Raw genomic sequence first — 23,108 nt, forward strand, 5'->3', positions numbered from 1 at the left:
ATTAGTGCCGGAAAGTTCCTGGTGCTGGGCACAGCAGTTTTACTTACGGCCTCTGTATACCGCGCTCTCCTCGCTGTGCTTTTGATTACTGCGAAAATCATTCGCGCTGTCATTTTTTCAAAATAAATGCTGGAATCAGTAAAAATAACCAGATTAGAAGAACTCGGTGTAATTCCATGCAAGCGTTTGCGTTGACTCACTGTTTGTGACTTCTAGCAAACCAGCGTGTCACGGTTACCTATGCAGTGAGCTAATAGCCTTTCGATTACCTTTTCGACCAGCACTTCGGCAGTCTATAATGAAAGCAACAGGAAACATTACTATGAATTCGTATCGTCGCTGATAAGCAATTATGACCTGGATACAAGAAAACACATATCCGTGCTTATACATCTTTGAACAAAAGTCAGTGCACATACTTTTGCGCCTTTTAAGCCAATTTTTCTGTGCGGAAAATGCTTAGAGCCTTTCCAGGACCCGCACGCGCTGCCCGCGCCGGAAAGCGCAGCCGACCGCGGCCCCGCGTGCGGCTTTATCACGGAGAAGCACAACCCACGCGGAGACGGCACTGTTGTTTCCTAAACGGTTTTAAAACTTTCGGCGAAAATAAGGAAATCAAAGGAGTGAATCAAATGGATACTTAATTCAGCAAAGCGATCTTCCATGTTAAGGGTGGAGGTTTCACGGACACTACGAGAAGACATCAGGTTTCTTCGTGCGCCAGCTTCCTCCAACGAGAGGAGAGCGGGTATGAAAATGGCTGTCACGCGACTTACGAAGCCAGCTGGTGCCTAGCACCCCCCCCCCCCCAAGCCTTTCGGGGTGACTGCCGCTCGGCTTCACGCCGCCGACCACGGGCAAAGCCAGTCCCGGGCGCCTCCGTCGCGGGCAGCCGGCCCCGCCGTGCCGCCGCGGCGCGAGCTGCCGGCAGCAGCCGCGCGGGCCAGGCGCTGGCGCTGGCGCTGCCGCGCGGAGCGGGAGCGCCCTGCGGCACCGCCTCGCGGCGCCGGGCGCGGGCGGCGCTTCGCGGGCTGCTCGGCCGCCGCCGCCGCGCCACGTGCCCGCGGCGGCGGGAAGGGGCCGCTCCTGCCCCCGCGGCGGGCGGGCAGGTGACGCCCCCTCACAGTTGCGCCTCTCCCACCTCCTCTCCCCAGTTCCAGGCTCCCCGTTTTCGCCCGGTCCGGGAAGCCGGCAAAGGCGCCCGGTGGTTGCCACGTACCCGAGGGCTCCCCTGAGGAGCTGCCGCCCGCGAGGCAGAGCCTGAGCCGGCAGCGGCCTCTGTGCCTCTCGGCCGTGCTGCCTCCTCTCCTGCTCCCTCTCAGCTTTGCCGGTCCAGGCTCATGCTGTAATGCATGAAGTTTTTGGATCTAGTGGACTTCTGCCCCTGTCTGGAAATCGCCCCTCATGCATTTCATCTTGTAGCTCCGAAATATCACTGGGTTGCTATCTCTATTGAACAAGGGACAGAAGGTGTTTCAGCTGCTGCAATCCATGCACAGGGGCTGAAGGCAGCCCCTGGCATCCACTGTCCTGGGCTTCTTTCCCTCCATTATCCCAGGTAGGAGCTTCTTTGGAGTGGAAACATGGCAGAGTGGACACACTGAACAGGGATGAAGAGACAGTCTTTATTCTTGGTTATTGGTATTCTTGTGTGACCTATGTGCAGCAGTTTAGTAATCTTTAAGGTGGTCTTGTGTATGCAGCAGTCATTATTTGTCACAGTAAGAAAAGTATGAGAATACTATTATAAAACCCAAATGGGTAAAAGCCAAGCAGCAACACCTGTGAGTTTGCAGAAAGTGGAATTCATGCAAGGTTTAAGTAAGGGACTTCAATAGAGCTGCTCTAATGCTCCTCCCAAATAACCTGTAATATTCCAAGTTAAACGTCAAAATTTGCTAAGATACATCTGAATACAATGGTAAGTACATTATTATTAACCCATAGTGACAAAAGATGGAGGGATAAATAAAAGGATGGGTTTAATCTAGTGTGGGATCATGTGTGGGAGCAGTCATATGCTTAAGACTGAAGAGCTACTCAATGCAATTCACTGCACTGTATTTACAGGAGCTGTCTGACATCACTATTAGAGCTAAGAAGACCTCAGATAAGGTAACAAAAGTGATGGGATACAGATAGGAACTTTGTGGTCAAACGTGATGAAACACTTTGTGATGGAAGGACTGAGGACCAGGATTTGACAGGTTAGTTGCTTGGTCTGTAAAAGAAGAGACACATTTTTTTCATGGCTAGAAATCAGGATTGGGAGCAAATAGCAAAGAGATTGAACTCATAAGCATGGACATTTAGGTGTGATAGAACCTGAAATCGCAGCTATCCAGAACACTTTAATTGCAAGAAGCTGCTAGAACTCGCACTGTGCATACATTGGGAAGAATGTCTTTAATTTTCTTACACCTTTTTAAAAATATTTAATTATTCTAAAAATTCCTGTTTATTGCTTCTGTTATTTTCTTAGCACCCTTTTCGCCACCATTTTATGGCATAAGAACGTGCTGTAAATATGTGAGACTTTAATTAGCAATTTTGATAGATACTTTTTTGAACTCTGGGGAAACCCAAATAACGTCATCTGCTACTCTCACAGCACGTTAGAAAAAATGATGACTACTGTGAGCACAAACCGGAGAGACAAAGTTAGCTGGTGTTGAAGGCTAGGGTAAAAAGGGGGATGCCAGCTTGGAATGGCAAGGAGTAGTCCCAGAACATTCCTGTATTTGGAATAGAAGAAAGTTGCTTCAGTGAGTTTCAGAATTTAGACTGTTCAAAATGGTCTCAGGGATTTTAGCTCTCAAGGTGGGAGTCTGATGTGAACATTCTAAGTAAGGCACATTTATAGAGTACCCAGCCACAATAAAACCCTGGTTTTGACAGGAGACACAGGTATTATAACGTAAAATTACATGGTTAGCATGAATGGAAGTTTTAAAATAATGATTCTTGTGAGATCTTAAATAACTTTCAGTTTCTTTACAGTCTAGCAGTCACCCTTTCTGTTAATTCAGAAGGAGAGATTGCTTTTGAATTAATTTTTACTATTGTCACTAAACACCAGAAATTTCAGTAATTTATGCAAGTTAAGTGTCCAGTTCTAAGAGTACCTTATAGCTTTTGCTTATAGCTTTTGTATTTTATAATTGTGAAATGAGTCAACTAATCAGTATTAATTCCTTGAAAGGAGTGATGTTAAGCTGTTGTATCTTGGAGCTAGTACTTACATCAATCAGTGTCCATGTGTGTAGGCATGCATGCGTTAGCATGTTTTCTTTGTTCCAAGAAGCTAGAGGATGCTATATAGAGGGTATCTTGCAAGTCAATTTACAGATACTGTGTGCTTTTCATTCTATCATTCATTGTTTCGTGCTAAAGGCTACTGGATACGTTTATTTGACTTTTACTGTCTTGATTCAGTTTGTAAAAAATGCTCAGAGAACTACATAAATTATATTCTTTTAATTATACTGATAACAGTATTTCACTGAATGAACTAGAACTTCAGTAAACTAAGTCCAGAATTCCATTAGCAGGTGCACGGCTTTCCTTTTCCATCAGTGCACAGAATTACAGAGGAATCAATAGTTAGTCCATAATTAAAATTAGTACTGTGATTTCCACTTAGGTAGGACTGAAGACTATTTTATAGGTTGACTTTTGAATTTAGTTTCAGAGACTAGCCTAATGACTCTCCTAGGGGATTTGCATTATCCTCAACCTTCCACACATACTGACAAGCAACCAAAACCACTAACATTTTTAGCAATCTCTGCAGTTAAACATTTTAGCAGCACCTCTATTCTGAAATGTGAATATTTTTATGCAGATGTATCTTTAGGTCATTCTAACTTAAAACGTAAATTTTACATGAGCAACACATTTAAATCAAAGTCACTATCCCATTCTCTGATATAAAATAGTTGTTTAATTAAACATGCAATTTCTTCTTTGCCACTGTTCCACAAAATGGGCACAAGTACTGAATGAGTACAATTTTACATGATTTACAAAGTGGTTTTGTTAAATTTATGCAAACTCCTGTGTGGATGCTTCTCACTTATGTTTGATCTATTTTATGGGAATATATTTCAGTTAAAATAATATAGGCATTCACATATACAGTTGAAAATTTTAGCTGAAAGTGGTACTTCGGTTAATGCGTATGTAGGTGAGGCCTGTATTTTGCCAAAGAATGAGAAGGTGAGCAAACAACTAATAGATGTTTCTAGCTTTCACAGCTGTACTCCTTCCTGCAACTAATCATTTTTCTCAATTTTTCACAAATGTTACAAGCTTCTTTTAAGTAAAGTTTTATTGAGGTACAATAAACAGAATAAGAGGGACTCACAACTATAGCAGCATTAATAAAATCAAAAGTCCTACATTAAAAAGGTCTAATCCATAAATTTCATTAGTTCCTCTTAGCCTGGGGGAATAAAAAATTTAAGTATTGAGGTTTTTCTTACCTCTTGATGGAGAGTTTGAGTAGTTACCTTTCCACTTCCAGTGAAAAGATTTAATTATCTGATTGAGGAACCAGGAACATTTTCACCACCAAACCTTGTGTATGGCAGGACATTCCCCTTACCTGCTTACTCTTTACCTAACTGCCTTCTCAGCTGCAACATCTGCAATTTAAGCAGCCTACCTTTTGTGTTTACATGCTTTTATTAACTTCCACTTTTAACTTTGACATATATCTTTTGAATCCTGCACATAGCAAGAAAGCAAGTTTAACAATCACATTTATTAGAAGATCACACAAGCAAGGTCATGCAATGTAGTAGAATTAGTGTGCTTTATTTATTTACATGAATAAATATACTATCCGTGCTGTTGACAAATCAACATCTATTTTGGTGAATACTTGAATCATAATACACATAGGCAAAGCAATTAGTGTCCTTATTGGCAGAATGCATAAGAAAAAAAGGGATGATTTTTGCATAGCCTCTGCTAGGTTGTCTTACAAGGATAACTTCCATTTTGTGTGTAATTCAAGTCTTCTGAAACTGTAGCACGTCCAGTGGTTCACCTTGATTTCTAAAACAGACACAGTTATTTGGACAAAGCTTTTTGCTTTTTCCATGGTATTTTTATTTATGCTGTTATTCAGTGTCTGTACTATTAGTACAAATAAAAAGACAAAAGCTCATTAAATAACCCTTGCTAACTGATCTTATCAATGGAGGAGTATGGCAGTTACTGCAAAATCATAACACTTCACTGTTCAAACACACAGGATTTTATGGCTCTCCAATTGAATTTTGCTCTTGATACTTATTACAGAACATTACTTTCAAAAGAGACTTGCAGCTGGTATTGATGACAGGCAACATAACATTTGTCACCTATCCTCTTGAACAATTATCCAGGTGCAAACAGAAGTTATCACAATGCTCATGGGGGGGAATAAGGCAACTGTTATTTGAGAGTGAACAAAAAGGCTTTTGACTTGGTTTCATATATGTGAAATTTCCAACAGGTTTTAGAACCAATGTCAGCTAACCCTCAGAGATGGCAATTTCCACCAACTATGCTAGGAACTACATAGGCACTAGTAGAACATGGGGACTTCTTGCAGCAATAACAGAAGCAAGCCAGGAACTGCTGATAGGTAATAGATTTGTCACCTGCCTGCTTTGAGACTTAGATAGCATCTATGCAAATACTACAGCTGACAGAACTTGCTTCTTCTATGCAGCTTTCCCTATCCCTATTCCTTTTATAAATGCCACTCTTCCCCTTAAATTCTATTGGCTTTTTTAAAGGAGTTATTCCAAAGATATACTGAGAAGTTAGCAAAATGCTGTGAATGCCCAAGAGGACTGGTGAACATGTTCAGCAGTATGCTTCAGCACTTGTGAAGTTTTAAGCAGATACTAACCTGCAAGAAGCAATAAGTGGTGTGTGTGCTGATTTGTCAGTACTGACTTGTGCATTGCCTACGTTAATAGAACAGTTGCAATATCACTAGTAAACAAGTTTTAAGGATTGTTTATTTATACAAGGCAGCTATAGTAGCCACTATGTGGAATATTCTTATCTAGAAAGCATCTGAGAGATCAGATGAGTATTCCTATGACAACTATTAAGAGGATGAGGTTGTGTTGTTCAAGAAGTTAGGGCCATGTTGATGTAAACTAAAGACCTCTACCTTCAGGACAGTGTTCAAGAAAGCAGTGCTCAGCACCTATTGTACTGTTGAATGATGCCTATTTTCTTTTGGTGACAGGACAGTATTTATCTTCTAACTATTCCCCAACATAAAACTAAAAATCAAAGCATGTATTTTTATTGTACTGAGCATGCCTTCATTAGAACTGCAAACTAAGCCAGTTGGGAGTAATTTTTGACCGTATTTGGACTACTTTAGCTCTGGAGTAGAGTGATAACTAAGGCCTGTACCTTAGAAGCAACTAAACAGTAAATGCTGCCACCTTGTTAAATCATGAAAAATTTATTAGCATTACATATATATGAAGTTAAAAGATTTCAGTCAATAGTGTTCTGAACAAGCATTTCAGTTATACAAGAACCTGTTAGTGTAGCTAGGCTGAAATTAAACCTAAGGTTAGTGTTTTGCCTTTATTTGGTAATTGACTACTAGTGTGTATATACAGAATTCATTCTCCTGCTAGAATGCCAGACAGTCATATTGCAACATTTACATTCCCCATATAAAATGTGTAATGTACATTTTCAGCTTGGTACAGGTATATAAATATGTACAAAATAAACATGGTAGTTAATATATGCAGACCAGGTATTATTTAGCAACATCAAAAGCAGATGCACATAAAGTCAAAATAATCAAAAAAATCTGTTATGACTTTAGTGACCAGTATTTGCATTTATGAAGTAACACAGATAAAGGCTTCTGTTTAGGTCTCCTGTGGGCATCCAATAACTTTAACAAAGACAAAAGTAATCAAGAAGCACAAGATAGTTATATATGTCATGATCAGATGGTTTGTTTTCATCCATCTTGATCACACATGGATAACAATGTAAAACATACACATTTGTTCAGAGCAGGTAGTATTGCACAAGAGCAATTTGTTTTGAAGAAAATAGTTTCCATGTTTGTGAACAGCAAAAATGGTATCCATTAAGGAAATCTATATTTGTATTTTCTGAACCAGGGAACATTCAGTAATACTGTTAAAACTGTCATCCATCAACTTCTTCCTAGCCTGTTCTATGGCAATGGTATGTCATCAGCAAGATTTGGCAAAGAGAGAAGGCAGACAGACAGTATGTGTGTATGTATTACAGGCCAGACAAGATCCAATAGTTACCCAAACCAATTGCTGGACACTTTCAAGTTTTCTGACAGTTTAACCCTTAAAGAAATATGAAAGTCTTCAATTCTAGTCACAGTGATGATCACACAGTAGTAGAGTAAGACTCTGTTCTTCTCTGCTTGGAGATAGCTTTGCCTGAACTCCCAGTCTGGAGGGTGCTTTCCTCAGTATCACTGTCACTGCTTTCTACAACTGTTGGATCCAGAGCCATCTGACCAGTCCTCCTACGCAGGTGAAAGTTCACCCCGGTCTCCTGTATGGAGTTAGTTATAAAATCTTCATCAGAAGAATGAAATGATTCATCATCTCCTGTGAAATGGTTGACAATGTGAATCCCATCAAAAGTGGGTTGGTCTGAGAACTCTCTCTGGCCTTTTAGGCATTTGATCTGTTTTTTTTTTAAAAAAAAAAAGTTAATAGTTAATCACAATTCAAAAGTCTGACAGTAGAAATAAAAATAAAACAAAAACACTTACAAAAAAAGGCATCTCTGAACCTTTAATGAATTAAATTATATAGACTTAGAAGGAACACATTTGATGATCACTTGAAAACCAAGCTAGACTCAGAACTGCTAAAGTGACTCATTTGTCTGCCCGAGCAGAAGCCTTGAAAGGAGATCTTAAACAGTCCTTGACACTTTCCAAAATTCTCCTTCGACTCCCAGAGTATTAAGTCTGAAAATTTTAAAAATACATATATACATCAAGGTACCCAGGAACACTTAAGCACAAATTCTTCTAGGCTATTTACTCCATCTTTAACATCTCTATGAGGATGGCTTAGGCAGTTGCTTTTTCTAGAGTGGCCTTTATTTGGTCAGTGCTTTTGGCCTTTATGTCTTACCTTTTACAGCTCTATTCCTTCCTCTGCTTATCACCTCCCCTTCTCACCTGATAAAAAGCTTCCCTCTCTCTCCAAAGAGCCCAAGTGAATATTGCTGCTGTTTCTTCTAGGCAGAGGAAACCAGCATTGAAGAGAAATACTTAGTTCAGTCTACAGTGCAAGACCAAGTGTCTTTCCATTTTCTGTTTCAGTGCAGGTAAGATTTCGGATCACAAGGTAAGAGAAACCTCTCTTCATACAGCATAAATAAACTAGTTTTAATTCTAAGAGCACATCAAGAACATCAAACAACAAAAATGATGATCAGACCATGGATGTACATATTTAACTTCAAATGCATTGTGCTGGAGTGATGAACTATTATAACCATGTGTTCAAGTTATTCAAGAAGTAAAACCTAACACTTTAAAGTCCAGCAAATCCTCTATTTAGTGAAAAATAGTTGTAACTCTCTGAAGATATTCTTGAGGTTATTTCTTAGAATTTCATCTTTGCTATCTTATAGTAGCAACTGTATTACAGCCCGTTTGACCATTTGAGAGAGCATAATGATAAAAATCCTAAGGACATAGAAAGGCATTAAAAATGCTTTACAGAAACTTCCTCAAGCTATTCTGGGCGCTTCAAAAGGAAGATGTATCAAAAGTTACTTTGTAAGCAGCTCTTCACAATAACAAAGATGTGGAAAATAGCAGGAAGAAAAAACCTGAAGAGCTGCTTTACTTGCATCACAGATCTATTTGAGGTTTGAGATCTGAAAAGATATTCACCTCGAAAAGAAATAGTGCATACAGGTCCTTGCTAATGATACCAACATATAGTTTTACCTGCTCATCCAGAGAAGAAATCTCTGTACTTTCCATGGGCTTATGCACAGGATGAAAAAAAGACTACAAGATTCACAAGTATGCTAGAAGCCTTCAAATCAGATGTTGACAGCAAGTAAAAGCTGCAAGTATTACATCACTTTTAATGTACATCATTGTCCATGTTAGAAATACTAGTATATGCTGTAGATCTAGACTTTCATTTTAAGTATGTGTAAAGTTGGTCTTTACATTTTCTTTTCATATACATGGGCTGCAGTTGTTTCAGAAGGAATTTCCCCAAGTAAAGGCAAGCAAAAAAAAGTTCTTATGTATACAACATAATTCAGAAGGCAAGTGAAATCTGTTAATGTCATATTATACATTGGACAGTAATGTGCATCTAAAATAAGTAATTCTTACAAGTTTATGTACTTAGATACAGAAAGCCTGATACACTCTTGCACATTAGAACTTAGAAGCAATATCTCTAAAATACCCTGTATTACATGTCAGATCCACATGGAGTATCCAAAATAAGCATCATTTTAATCCCTAATACAAAAAAGCCCAACCAGAAAAACAAATAACAATTCCTCCCCACCCCTAACTGCAGGAGAAAGTCCCTCCAAACAAGTGACAGGTTTTATATTAGAGTAAGAAATCATGTGCTTTTTAGGTCTGAACTGCTAACCACTGTTTTACCTTAACTACAGAACTTATATTCAATGTTAATTGTTTTAAACACTCAGAAGGCCAAGCCACAGATCTCAGCTGTTTCCTTGAATGCATGAATACAAGCCGTCTTCTTCAATACATGATACCTTCAGATGAACGTTATTTAGGTAACATGACAGAAACATGGCTTCATACTTTCAGGCAAAATCCTTTCCACATACCAAATATGACTGGTGTTATTGAAAAAATTCATAAATAGACATAGCGTTTGCCAAATTCTAAACTGAGTTTGGACAAATAGTCTGATGTTGTCCTTTACTATTTTAAGGAAAGGATGCACAGCCTGTGACCTTCTAGACGCACTTCTGGCCTGCAGCCTGATGTTTGCCTGCTTTCTGGGCAACCTTCTTCATCCAAGGGGAATAAACCCCTTCTTCTAACATCCAAGGGGAACCAGACCTCTACCAAGCACCAATGCACTGTACAGAACATATGCAACAAGTCTGCAGCCATGCAGTCACATAACTGCGATGCAAACTCATCTCCATCTGCTTGAAAAAAGGTCAGCCCAGCTAGAAGCACTGACAAACACTGTAACATAGCATTTTTGTTATGAGGATTGACTGGCTCAGTAGCAACTCTGCTGAAGAGGATCTGGGGGTCCAGACAGACAGTAGGCTAAATATGAATCAGCACTGTCCCCTGGTAGCAAAAGTAACCAGCATGTTGGGTTGTACTGACAAAGGCATAGGCAGTGCATCACAGGAAGCAGCGGTTGTTCTCTACCCAGCACTCATTAGACTGAGTCTGCTCCATTTTGGACCTGTCACCCCACTCCTCCCCTCAATACAAGAGGTTGATAGGTGGAAGATTCAGTGGAAGGGCATTAAGGCAGTCAAGGGGCTGAAGTTTATGTCCAAGGATGACAGACCAAGGGAAATGGTCTTGTTTAGCCTCAAGAAGTTGGAGGAAGGGGACACTTAACAGTCTTCCAGTATGTAAGAGAAGGATACTAAGAAAAGAGAGCCAGGCTCTTTACTGAAATGCATGCTGGGAGAAGACACACTGATCATAACTCAAAACAGGAGTTTGACTGAATTTAAAGGAAAAAAAAATGCAAAAAGAATAGTTAAGCATTAGAACAGGATGCCCAGAGAGACCGTAGAACTCAATCTTCAGCAGTTTTCAACATCTGATCAGATGAAGGCCTGGGCAACCTAGTCTGAATTCAGTGCTGACCCTGTTTTGAGCAGGCTGCTCGACTACAGACCTCCCAGGGTCCCTTCCAACTTGAGTAATTCTGATTCAGTGATGCATAAGAAGCATGATCAACTGGATGTATATTCCTGTTACTGTATACTACCATGGTCTATCAGCCCAGTATTCCAACAGTGATAACAGAACTTTATTTTTTTTAATTATTTATTTATAAGGACAGCATATGAATTAGATGATCTCCAAAGATCTCTTCTAACCTCATGTTCTATGATTCTGTGAACATGGCCAATTTTTACAGTCCATTCCATTCATATTCGCAAGTCCTCACTCACTGATCTAGAACTGTTGTAGCAGACAGTACAGCTCTGCCTAATAGTTTCAGCATCCATTTATGGGTGATTTGTCTGTGACTGAGTTTTCAGACTTGCTGATATTTCTACCTCCACAGCTTCCTGTTGGCATTAAGTTCCAGAAACTTCTTTATCTGTTTTAAACTCATCTCCTGCTTGTTTCAGCAAGTACTCCCCCAGCTCTAGTAATGTAGAGGACTGGTCAAAAGAAAGTTCTGCAGTCATAATTCTTAAGTCTTGATCATAACCCTTACCCTCAGCCTTCTCTCCAAATTGAGGAGTCCCAGCCTTTCTAGTCTCTCTCTCCTCAAAATAGCAGTTCTAGCCTATTGATCATTCAGTTGCCCTTCTTTAACTTCTCTACATGCAGCTGGATGCATGGAGACTAGCAGTGCACCAAGATTTTACAGTGTCAATATGACCCCCCACTATGCTGTTCTTAATATACTTCTGTTGATGCCCAACATTGTGTGAGCCATTTTTGCTGCTGCATATTAAGCCAGTGATGTCAGAAGACTCTCAGTGATGACTCCAAAACATCTTTTCCTGAAGCGTAAGCACCAATTCTATGTTTGCCATTGTACAAGTACAGCTTAGATTTTTCCACAGATAGATTACCTTAAATTTATTTCCATTGAAGCTCATCTGCTCACTCAATTTTAAGAGAGAATTCTGGAGATCCTTGCCACCAGCAAGTTATTTGAACATGAAAAGGAGGTTAAAGTACTAAAAAAAAAGCATCATGACAAGTTCTTTTTGTTAAAGTAGCCAAATAGCATATCAAAGTCACAGGAAGTCTGGGCAAAGACCCAGGGAAAAAAAAAAAAAAAAAAAAAAACCCACACTTCTTTTTTCTCTCTACCTTTAACAGTAAAGTTATTCCACCTCCGGGAAAAAGGAATGGCCTTTTTCTTGCAGCAATCTCAGCAGAATATAGACTTATACCTTAGAGTCACAAAAGAAAACAGAGGCGTGTAAGAACGAACTAGTTGAAGTGTTTCAGCATTGGAACTGTCTGTCCTTCATATGAAAGGAATTAGATCTTGTCTAACCCCTGATGAGTGGCACTCAGCTGAATCTCTATTGTTTAATGCTTCAGTTTTGCAAGAATCTCAGACCTGATCAGTTCCGTAAAAAAGACAGGTTGGGTAAACCCACCTGTTTTGCTTTTAAATCTCAAATCAAGGTTGTTCTGATCTAGATGACTAACTTTAATCCAGTTTTCACTTCACGTGGTACTGTGTCCTTAATCACATGGTCTTTAAGACGCTTCAAAGATAGTAACGTTGTCCGACCAAAATGTATTTCATTGTCGTTCCTTCAAAAGCTGGCTGGATCAAGAACAAAGTGTTAATAATTATGATGCTTGCCTTTATATGTTTTTATGTACCTAAAGAATTAAATATTTTAAAGACAAACTGTATATTCTACTTCAACATATGAAAAGACCCTAATTATACATATTCTTAAAGGGTAACAGTATACTTTCACAAATTCAGAGGAGCTGAAGAACGGCAGATAGAGCATTAACAATCAGATCCTTAGACCTCAAAATAAAGCTCTTACCTGATGTTGACTACCTCATCAAGCCAGGCATAAAGGAGAGAGAGTAAAGAGAAATTTAGATTTTTTAAATACAATTTAAAACTTGTTCCATATTAAATGAGAGATGCTGGTCAGTTGCAAACAAAGTATGATTTTATGCTCCTTTGATCTTTAAATACAAAACAGTCAAATTTTAAAGGACTGTGTTATAAGAAGTTCTACCTAACAAATTCTAGGAGACGTTCTGATTTTGGAACGTGTGAGATTTTTTTTAGCAAGAATTCAGTGGTTGAAAGAAGTCAAACTCTAAAGTATTAGTTTGTTTTCTTTTAAAGACTTTAGTGACTAATTCTTGAAATTTACCCAATTCTGAAGTGATGAAGAATGGTTTTAATAATACTTGCCAATAAATATTTAGTCTACTCACAATAGAGTAATCATGCAATACACAACTGAGATCAAAATATGATCGAAACATAAAGCACCTTCAGTAAATAAAATTGCTTTTGGTAGAAGACAGCATGCTAAATTCATATTTAAGAAAAAAATAAAGTTGCTGAATTTTTGGTGCTTCTCCTAAACAGCAAGTAGTATGTAAAAATCAGAATCCCTCCTTTATACATCTCTACCTTAATAATGGTAGTAAAACTTAGAGGCATTTCCTGGTTATTCAACAAAGATGATTCAAAAGAAAACTAAAACGTTGCTGAAAATACAGTCTAATCATGTCTAGCCAAAGAGAAACAAATCATAAGTGTTTTCAAATACCTATCGTATAATCCAGTAAGAGATCGTCAACTTGGGAACATCAAAAGAGATTTAGCTGTCAAAAAGTCTAACTACAAGTAAAGTAGAAGTGTCAGTTAAGTTTAATATCTATTGCATTATATTTAACATAGATAAAAGCAATGTAACTAGAATTCTTAAAAATTCCTGAAACCAGTGATCCACAGTGTAAACTGGGATCCCTTATACTTACAACAGTTGGCTGCTACTCACTGCTGACCCTCATGTCATGGGAGAGCTCCATTAAGCTCCATTAAGACATACACTAGCATGCTATCCCTTTAAAAATCCTCCCAACAATTTCATTCAGATAAGTGTTTATCTCAAATAAAATGAAGCAGTCATAGCATCACAGACAGAATGAATAGGAAATAAGTCTCAGCTCAAGAGATGTTAGTATTACGTCCATTAGGTATCATAACACAAACATTTCTGCAGATGCACTCAAAGAGAATGAACAACAAAAAGTTAAGGTTACAGGCCTTTACCATACTACTATTTCACTTCCATGAATGCAAGAATGTCCTTAGAGATCTTAAGCTCTCTGAAGCCTGTTTTTAAATTTAAGGTTGCACTTCCACAGTGAGTCACATTCATACTGAAACTATCACAAAATGAACTCTGCATAAGTGGAGACACCAGGAGCTAAACCTAGTAGTGGCAGAAACTAATATTAACAATCCATCACTTGAAACAATCCATAGCAAGCTTTAAATGGTTGTAGTGCAAATGGGTTTTTGAAAGTTCCCCAAGCAACCCCTTACATAGTCAGCTTCCTTATATAAAGGAGACTGCTAGGTGTGTTTTGTGAGAGAATTATATTAAAGCATTTTCATAAAATGCTATTGTTTATTGCTCTTTGAAAAGTCTGAAATAAAAAAACAAATTTGACTTAGTAAGCGATAATCCTAAAGAAAAAAAATAATGCAAAGGAACTCTAAAGACATCTCATTTTCCTCAATCATGAAGCAGAATTTACCCAAATGTGTGAATCATATGCAAAAGAGAGGACAGTTTTTTGAGAACTTCCTGTCGATTTGTATAGCTCTCAAGATTATCTGTAAAATAAGTCAACAATGTATAAGACAGCATTCTCTGTAAAGACCCCCAGTGACACATTCTCTAAACAAACTTAGTCTAGTTTGTTAACCTAAAAATGTGTTATGATTGCAACTCTATTAAGACAAAGCTCAAGGTTGTGGCTTTTATTTCAGCATTGGTGAATTTCCTGTTTCACTTCAGTTAACGTTAGCATTTTTCTCTAACACGATGGGCTATAGACACAACCATAATTAGGATTGTTAACTTGTAAATAACAGCCATCAGCAATCAATACTGCAAATTATGACTCAAGAGGCCCAAACCAACCAGACTGGAACACAGGTGCTAAATCCAGGATTTCCTATTTATTCAATTTGCTCCAGTTGCTAGATAACCACTGTCCCTCCTGTAGGGGACACCCTAATAACATGGGTAGTTTGGAAGATAGCAGCCAAAAGGACTGTATGGGCTCCCCTTCACTGATATCCACATGGAAAACAGATGACCTTCCCCAGAGCTCTTACTTAAACCATTTCAGTTTCTCCAACGCAGTATTTATCTCTACATTTAACTGAAGAAATTACAATATTACTGTAGATCGAGATCTGCATTAATTATATTCAATTATTTTTAAAGAGAACCTTTTCCCTTTCCACGTCTGCCTTACAACACAAAGATCTGCAACAATCATTAGATACATACTTAATAGAGGAATCCAAGAAAAAAAGGTTACATCTTCATTTGCTGCTTTCAGACAATTCTTTGTTTATAAAATTAAAATAAAAGCCGTTGCAACTCTTTCAGAACAAATTTGAGTCATCTTACATTTTCTAAAGAAATTCTGCGTCAGGTTAAGGTCTGACTCACTAATTTTGAAATGGATAGAATAGAGTTAATTATATGCTTAACTATGGAGCATTATGCTGTTTCATTTAGTGTTCCTTTCCTTGAGATACCATAATATCAAAAATTTTTTTTAAAAAATGGTTAGATGTCTAGTGGTTGAAAACCAGGCTGTTCAACACTAATTTATTGTTGGAGAGATATGTCCATAAGGAGGAAAGAATGCATTCAGAATGAAAAGAAATAGAAGATTTCAGGAAAATGTTAATAGAACACTGACATGGACAAAACCACTTGCTTCCCTTTGTAATTCACCTAAACTACATTAAAGTGAGCCTGACGTATTAATATGGGCGAGAGAGTTTTCACAAATAGAGGCCCTAGCAGATGGGAATCACCAATACATAGCTTCATGATTTGCTGTTGCTTCCCTCCCCCCACAACTGATTTTTGCAATGCAGTGCCAAAGATCCTAATCATAGTATTTAATTGAGAAATAGAGCAAGACTAAAGCAAAACCAGGCAAATGGAAATTGCCGTTTAAAAATCCGGTGAATTAGGTACCATCACTTAAGATGACAGGAAATGCCTTGATCATGCTTACACATAGTGTGCAGTAACAGCCTTTGAAAGTTTGCAGAATTGTTTCCTTTGTTTAGTAGTAAATAATCCATTATTACACATTTTATATGTTAAAAAAACACCTCCACAGTAAAACTTTGTTTTTAATACATTTTGAATGCAGAAATTCATTTTCTCATCTAAAAATTCACTCAGAAGTTTGTCAGATAAACAAAATATTGATTTTTAAGGAATCTAGCAATGTAATTTGAAATGAAGTTGTTAGCCAGTCACTGTAGCAAGAGCCAAGCTGCAGTCTAGCATACTTAAGACTGTGCGACCCATGTCTGCACATTTAGCCATTTATTTGGGACCGAGTTTGGCATGACTCAAATGGGAATCCTGCACAATCAGCAATAATTCCAGATCAGTGAAAATTTAGTGACTTCAAAAAAAATTTGCTAAAAACACCCCTCTGCTTTGTTTGTATTGATGATTTCAGAATTAATAGCTTCATTTTTGCTTCCTGCTGGCATTCCCCCCCTTATCACAGCCTCCAGAAATGCTATATGCACCTATTCAACATGAAATCACTTGTCAAAGAAATTCTTAGAGGACTTGGAGTTCTGGTTCCTCCTTCTGAGGTATAATGAAATGGTTCTTTGAAGAAAGTCTGTTTGATCTGTTAGGGTTTTTAGGACAAAAAGGAGGAAGCAGGTAGAAGAAATTATTTAATATTACTTTCAGTATGCCAGAAGGGTTCAAAGACATCAGATTTACAGTATAACTGCATATGAATTACATATAACTGCACAATGGTAGAAAGGCTCCAGATCTGTCCATATCCAGTTCTTGTCTCCAGGCTTTCATACATGCGTAAACTTCTTGATACACACTGTTTCAAGGGAGCACAACTGTTTCTGTAGTTCATAAATTGAATTCAGGCTAATACGTAATGATCTATCAATCATTATTTGTTACAGCAACTGCAGCAAAAAACCCTTGAAACTGGCAACAACAGAAGCTGACTGGGAGCCGGAACACACTTTAAAGCCCTGGCCTAAGTTTATTGTGGGCCAAGTCACAACAGCAGTGAATGGCAATATCCTATACCAGAATTTTCAGCTCTACCAATATGGCTACTTGTCTTAAAAGTCTCTGGACTGAGATTTTTCAGCCACGTAGAGTGGGATTAGGGAGAACAGTCATAAGATGCTATAACATTGATAAATGGAAAAAATACATCAATTAATTCTTTATGATCCAAGTTTATGTGATAGCTCTTCTGTTTAGAGAATTACTTTTGGATCATCCTTTAGAAAATACGTTTTAAAAGCAGAGTAACATGCTGGCACACATTTATCTCAAGTGAACTTTACTGACCATATCACTAGACAGAGTTCAAACCACTGCCATCTCATAAGTGAACAGCAAAACAGCAGCAAGAAATTTCCATGAGTGAGTCATTTCAGGCTTACTTCTTACAGCACTTAAATATTTGGCCTCTATTCTTTATATTGTTAGGTTCTGTAAGTTATACACAGTCTCATAATAGTACAAAATGCTGTACAAAGTCTCTATAAACACCAGCAAGTTTGAATCAGACTGTATAAACTTTAATGCGTAAAAACCCCCAAACTAGCCTCTAGTTGTACTACATACTTCAGATTGCTCTGAGTGTGCTCTTACATTTTCTGACTATAAGTTTTGACTTTTTTCTATTTTAAATACAAAATGTTTTTACAATATTATCAGTTAAAAAAGCTCTTGAGCCAAAAGGAAGATGTTAAATGTATGTTGTACATCAGTCACAGCAAAGGCAAGTCTGCTGTATTGTAAACGTGACATAGATTAAAACTAGCAACAAGTGTTTAGACTAGAAGGTTTCCAGTGAATCAGAACAGGAAACCAATAAAGCGATCAATGGGAGGTCATGACTTTTTGATCACTGCACTATATGGTTAAAGAATCTGTTTTTGATCTACTGCCATGTAATCAAATTAAACTTTGAAGTCCTATATCAAATGTGCAATTAAAATAGTAACACTGCTAAGTACCCTACTTTTGAACTACAACTATTTTCAAAATAAAATAGTATTTAGTAAGTATAAGTCAAATTTTATCCATTGAGGGTATTTTTCTAATATTTGGTAAAGCTGTTTTAAAACAAGATTGTATGCAATTCAAAGAGGAAAGTTCTATGCTGATCCAGTCCTGGGAAGTTTCTATAAATAACCGAGAAAGTTCCCAGAAACCTTCCTACATGGAGTTCTAATGAAAGTGTTTACTTGGAGTGAGGACATGGCAACACCTATTTTGAAACAGCAGCACGATCGCATTGAAGGTACTGCAATTGTTCTGAAATTATGTCCAGGGAACTACCTAAATCTCATTCTTCCTTTTCTTCAGAGCAGACATCTATAAATATAAAAACAACTGAAACCTCAAGCATTAACAAGAATGTACTGGCTGGTACAGAGACTTAAAACATACTCATTCTGAGTAACAGTTACAGGAAATGACCATTCACACTTTTACTATCCTTTTAAAACAGGAGTTAACATTGGCTTTTTTTCTTTCTTTCTTTTTTTTCCCCCCTTTTTTTTGGTGGATTAAGTAACATTTATTTTTGTCTCTGATTCCAGAAACAGCTCCTAACTGTGCTGGCTGCAATGCTGATGTGAAAGTGATAAAAGAATTTCAAAAAGAATTTCCACTGTGTTTTCACTGTATGCCCCACATATATTCAAAGTTTACACAGGCATATTATTGGTTATGCATAGCATTCCTCTCCTGAGTTTAAGGAGAACAGAGTTGTGACCTGTGTATGGTGGCTAACATCCAAAATATTTTTTGCAAGAAAACTGCTTAGGTAAGTTCAAACAATTAGGTCCTCAGTCACTGCACTTTTTTCACTTATGTGAAAAACATAAGGTGAGGACCCTGACAGCTCTATATACTAGAGCAGATGGGTCACACAGCTTAAATAAGGCTCAAGACTCATTGTTGCTATGATAGTGGAGTAATATTATCTAAAATCAGTTTGCTTGCTTTGGCAATCCAGCCAGAACTTTAAACTGAGACTTAGTGAAGTATAGCTAGCTATGTGCATCTCATACTGTAATCAGTCACTAGTAGGACATTCCTCTGCAAGACTGATCTGGAGCTTTGACATAGAGGGATGTACTATCATGAAAAAAAGGCAGTGGGGGGAATGTTTCTAAAAAGGATAATCATGAACTTTATTTTATCACTGAATCTAATTAGACAGTAGTGGCAGTGAAACAGTTGTACTCATCTTTAGTCCCACTGCAGTGAACAAAGTCGTACCTACTCTGTTTCTGAGGACAGACTATGCCACTGTCCTGGTTGTAATGTTCAAAATTAGAAGTTTAGAGCTGAAAGGCCCTACGGATGAAGAAGGAAGAGATACAAAGATGGAGTCTGTGGCTATGGATTTATTATCCTTAAATACCATTAATATGGAACCAGTCTTGCCTTTTTGGGCAAGTGTAACGTGTCTGTGTTAATTATACTCTCACCATCCACTAAAAAAGCAATTGAAATAAATCACTAATGTTTACAATATATATTCAGTGATTCTGTTCTGCAGTAAGGCTTCTGCCAGTTGATTGCTTAAGACAGATAGCTTCTAAAGCCAGATGTTTATTAAGGGCAGGGTAACTATACTGGAGCCAAAATTATGAGAGAAATATTGACTCCCGATCAGTTCAGTCTTGTACTTCTGCAACAGTTTAGTACTTACCAAGCCAATATAACATCTTTGATTCTCAAGGACAAGCTGAATTAAAAGACAAAATAAGCAATTGACTTTTCAAAACCATAGAGTATATATTTAACTATCCTGTGTAGACAAAGCTGCTACGTTAGATTGGGTGTTTGCAAACCACATGACCTCACAGACGCTATCTTATCACATCACAGGTTCCTCAGACTGACCACAACCACTTAAATCAGACTCCGCCAGCACAGAGGCTCTGTATCTTTGACACGTACTGCTAAAGCAACTACATTTTTAGCTGTCCAGCAACCTTGCAAGAACTTTGCTTGTGGGGAGGGAAAAATCTGATGGTCTCTTGTCCAACTGTGCTTGCAAGATACGGTAAAAGAAAAAGCACATGATTTATTATGCTGTAAACTTCCACCACAAGCTGAAATGCTTACTCTCTAAATCTGAGGGCTAACATATTTCCTTTCAGGGACAACTTCTCTTATCAAGTCAGAAAACACTTATAGAGAACCATCTATTTTGAAAGTATTTGTCTTTAGTAAAACAAACTATATTAGAAGGTGTTAATGAGACTCTCATCAGTATTGAGAAAGAAAACAAGTGTTCTGTAAAATTAAATACAGTAGTTTTAACCAGCATTATAATTTTAGTGAAAACTAAAAAGTGAGAACATAAAAATTGATTAAAACTAATTGCAGGAAATGAATCTTACCAAGATTAGCTGTTCTTAGTTTTATGAGAATAAATGAGGGAAAAGTGACAACTGCCAAGAGAAAAATATGTATCTACCTGTATTACATGGAAGGCAAGCAGTACACTCCTTCCAGCCTTTCATAAATCCTATTATCTCTGGTTGAAAAAGAATAGAAAAAAATAAGTTGACAAAAGAGTGGAAAAATATTAAATTCAATCGTAAGTGTTACTGGAAAAGATGCAAGCCTTTCTGGACTTGCTAGTCTCTCCTTAGTTCTGATGGAGTAAGTAATTACAGATTTCTATTTCAAAGACTTCCAAACAATGACAAATCTAGTTTATCTCAGTCTTATTTGCCCATGTGATCTAATCCACCTGCAAGCCTGGAAAGTTCAGTCGTCACCCTAGAAGTGTCTTCAGTGGAGGCTTGGTTTCTAGTAGGTTGGAGTTTAACTAGACTTCACTTTCCCCAGGTAACCCTTGCACCACCATCACCTATTCACGTCCAACTCATTTGTAGCTGTATGGCAATTTAAAGATGTATCTGCATTCACATATGGCTACAACACAATATAGGCACACCTGAGCTAAGCAGTCGGGGACCAGTTTAACTACAGCAGAGTGAAACCCACTAGAATGACTTATCCTGCTCCCAAATATGGTCCACTAGTGATTCAAATAAGAGAAATCTGATTAGAGTAAGCAGTGAATTTGACTCAAAGGAAGCCTAATAACAAAATTAACAGAGAAAAGGAATAACGTTTCCTGCTGCACCTGTCCACCATGTTCAAATCCAGTAACATGCCGAACTGCTACTACTGCAACAGGAGCAGGAGCCAGGAACGCTGCTAGAAGAGGCCAAAGAGGTGCTCCAGCAGCCACAAGCAGCAACGTGACTCTGCTCATCTGCAGCAGTAGCAATCGTTTAGCTGCTTGAACAAGCATTCCCCCATCTCCACAGGGAAGAGAAACTAATGGCAAAAAAAGAGGAAGTAGTTTGGCAGCTTTTAAACACAGTTTACCTTCTATGCAAGTTCACAGTATTTAAAGCCAAAGGAACTGCTAATGTGCTTTAAGCTTGCCTCCTATGTATTGCAGTGCATTGAATTTTATTTAGTAGTTATATCATGGGGCTTAGATTTATTTTTTGAAAGAATCCTTCATACTGATGACTATGGTTTAATTTCCCTTCTCCATTTTAGTTTCAGCAGTGAAAACCTAGAAAGCTATCCCAAACACAAAATGTATCCTTATCCATAGCTTCAACCTTCTTCCAAATTACTCTGCTGGTCATATCTAATGCATTATCTATCTTCAAAGTAATTACTTAAAGTGTCTTGAATTTTATTTACACAAGCAAAATCTTTTAAAAGCATAGTATTTAATTTCCAACTTTTATATCTGTTTTCATTAAGCCAATCTTAAAGTGTTAGCTCACTAGGAACAAGATCAGACCAGGAGATAACACCTATATCAAATCTTACTGACTACATTAGGTTCTTACAACATAATATCAGATCCATTTCTAGATAAGTTGTATGTGTGGGGGAGCGGAAAAGCAGTCACTACTTCTTTGAGAGACCACCAAGTTTTCAGATATTGAAAATGGGAAACACTTAAAAAGTTTCCCCTTTCTGCTTTGCCAATAAGCAAGGATTCAATCACCAGAATTTCCCTCAAAGTTACCATTATAGCCTTCTAAAAGCCTCAAAAAATTGCTTTAGAGGGTAATAATTCTCCAAATATCCATCTTGTTCTTCTCCATCAACCATGCTTAAATACTATAACAAGGGTAGTTTCAGGAAGGTTTTCTAATCTTTGGAAGAGTGTGGCACACTTGTTTCAGGATTTTTGTTTTCATTCAAGTATCAAAAGCAAATGCATAAGACTTGCACACTAGTAAACAATCTCATTCTTGCTTCCTCCTGAAATATTTTAAGTCATTATTCTGTAAGTGCATATTTCACTATATATGAACAGCCAGGACAAATCTAGTTCCCCATCCTGTCTTTGACACTGGACTCTGAAAAAATATAACAAGACAAATATGTAGTGATACTCTCCTACAACATTCTTCCCAACCTTCAGCAATTAGCTCATTTCTTATGAGTAACATTTGTGTATCACCTCAATTTTTTTCCATGAATTTTAACAGTTGCTTTTTGGATTTGTATTAATATAGGTTTTAGTATCTGCAGCAGTTTTGGAGCAAAAGGAATTTCATCTTTTAAATTGTAAAAATTATTTCCTGTAGTATTTCTTCCAACATACTTCCAATTTCACTTAATGGTCTTAATTCTTGCACTGGAAGAGATGTGAACAAGTGCTCCCTATCCATCTTCATCCCACTTACAGGTTTGTGGGTTTGTTATACCCTCTATTCAAAATTCCTTGGATTAAAAAAAAAAAGGAGCATTTTACTTTACTAAGGCTGACAAGACTTCAGAAGTAGGTCAGTAGAAGAAGGTTGGTTCTCCTTCTTAGGGATACAAGTTATACTGCTTGCTGAAGGTGACTAGACAACAGCTAGAACTGCATGAGAAGCATTTCAAGAAACAAGCTAAACTGCAAAATAAATTTCAAAACTTGTTATTTTGCTTCAGTTAGATTCACTGATAACTGTTATCAAGCTTTTAGTATTAGTCTTGTCAAGTCCTGGTTTATT

At 37.8% G+C, this 23,108-nt stretch overlaps 1 protein-coding gene across 5 annotated transcripts in view; it reads right to left on the reverse strand.

Annotated features, from left to right (window-relative positions):
• Positions 1 to 1,688: 1,688 nt before the first annotated feature.
• The window catches only part of EVI5 (ecotropic viral integration site 5), an 87,340-nt gene continuing 65,920 nt past the window's right edge, over positions 1,689 to 23,108 (reverse strand). Inside the window, exon 19 of one of the 5 annotated variants that reach the window (XM_062581563.1) lies at positions 1,689 to 2,221. In XM_062581563.1, coding sequence (XP_062437547.1) covers positions 2,096 to 2,221 — 126 coding nt within the window. In that variant the 3' untranslated portion in view covers positions 1,689 to 2,095. Of the gene's footprint in view, positions 2,222 to 3,920; positions 7,714 to 12,096; positions 12,555 to 20,556; positions 20,600 to 23,108 lie in introns of those variants that run through there. The other 4 variants (XM_062581569.1, XM_062581561.1, XM_062581565.1 and 1 more) reach the window with 4 other exon arrangements.

The sequence above is a fragment of the Rhea pennata genome, chromosome 8, assembly GCF_028389875.1.
Source record: "Rhea pennata isolate bPtePen1 chromosome 8, bPtePen1.pri, whole genome shotgun sequence".
In the NCBI taxonomy this organism is placed as follows: Eukaryota; Metazoa; Chordata; class Aves; order Rheiformes; family Rheidae; genus Rhea; species Rhea pennata.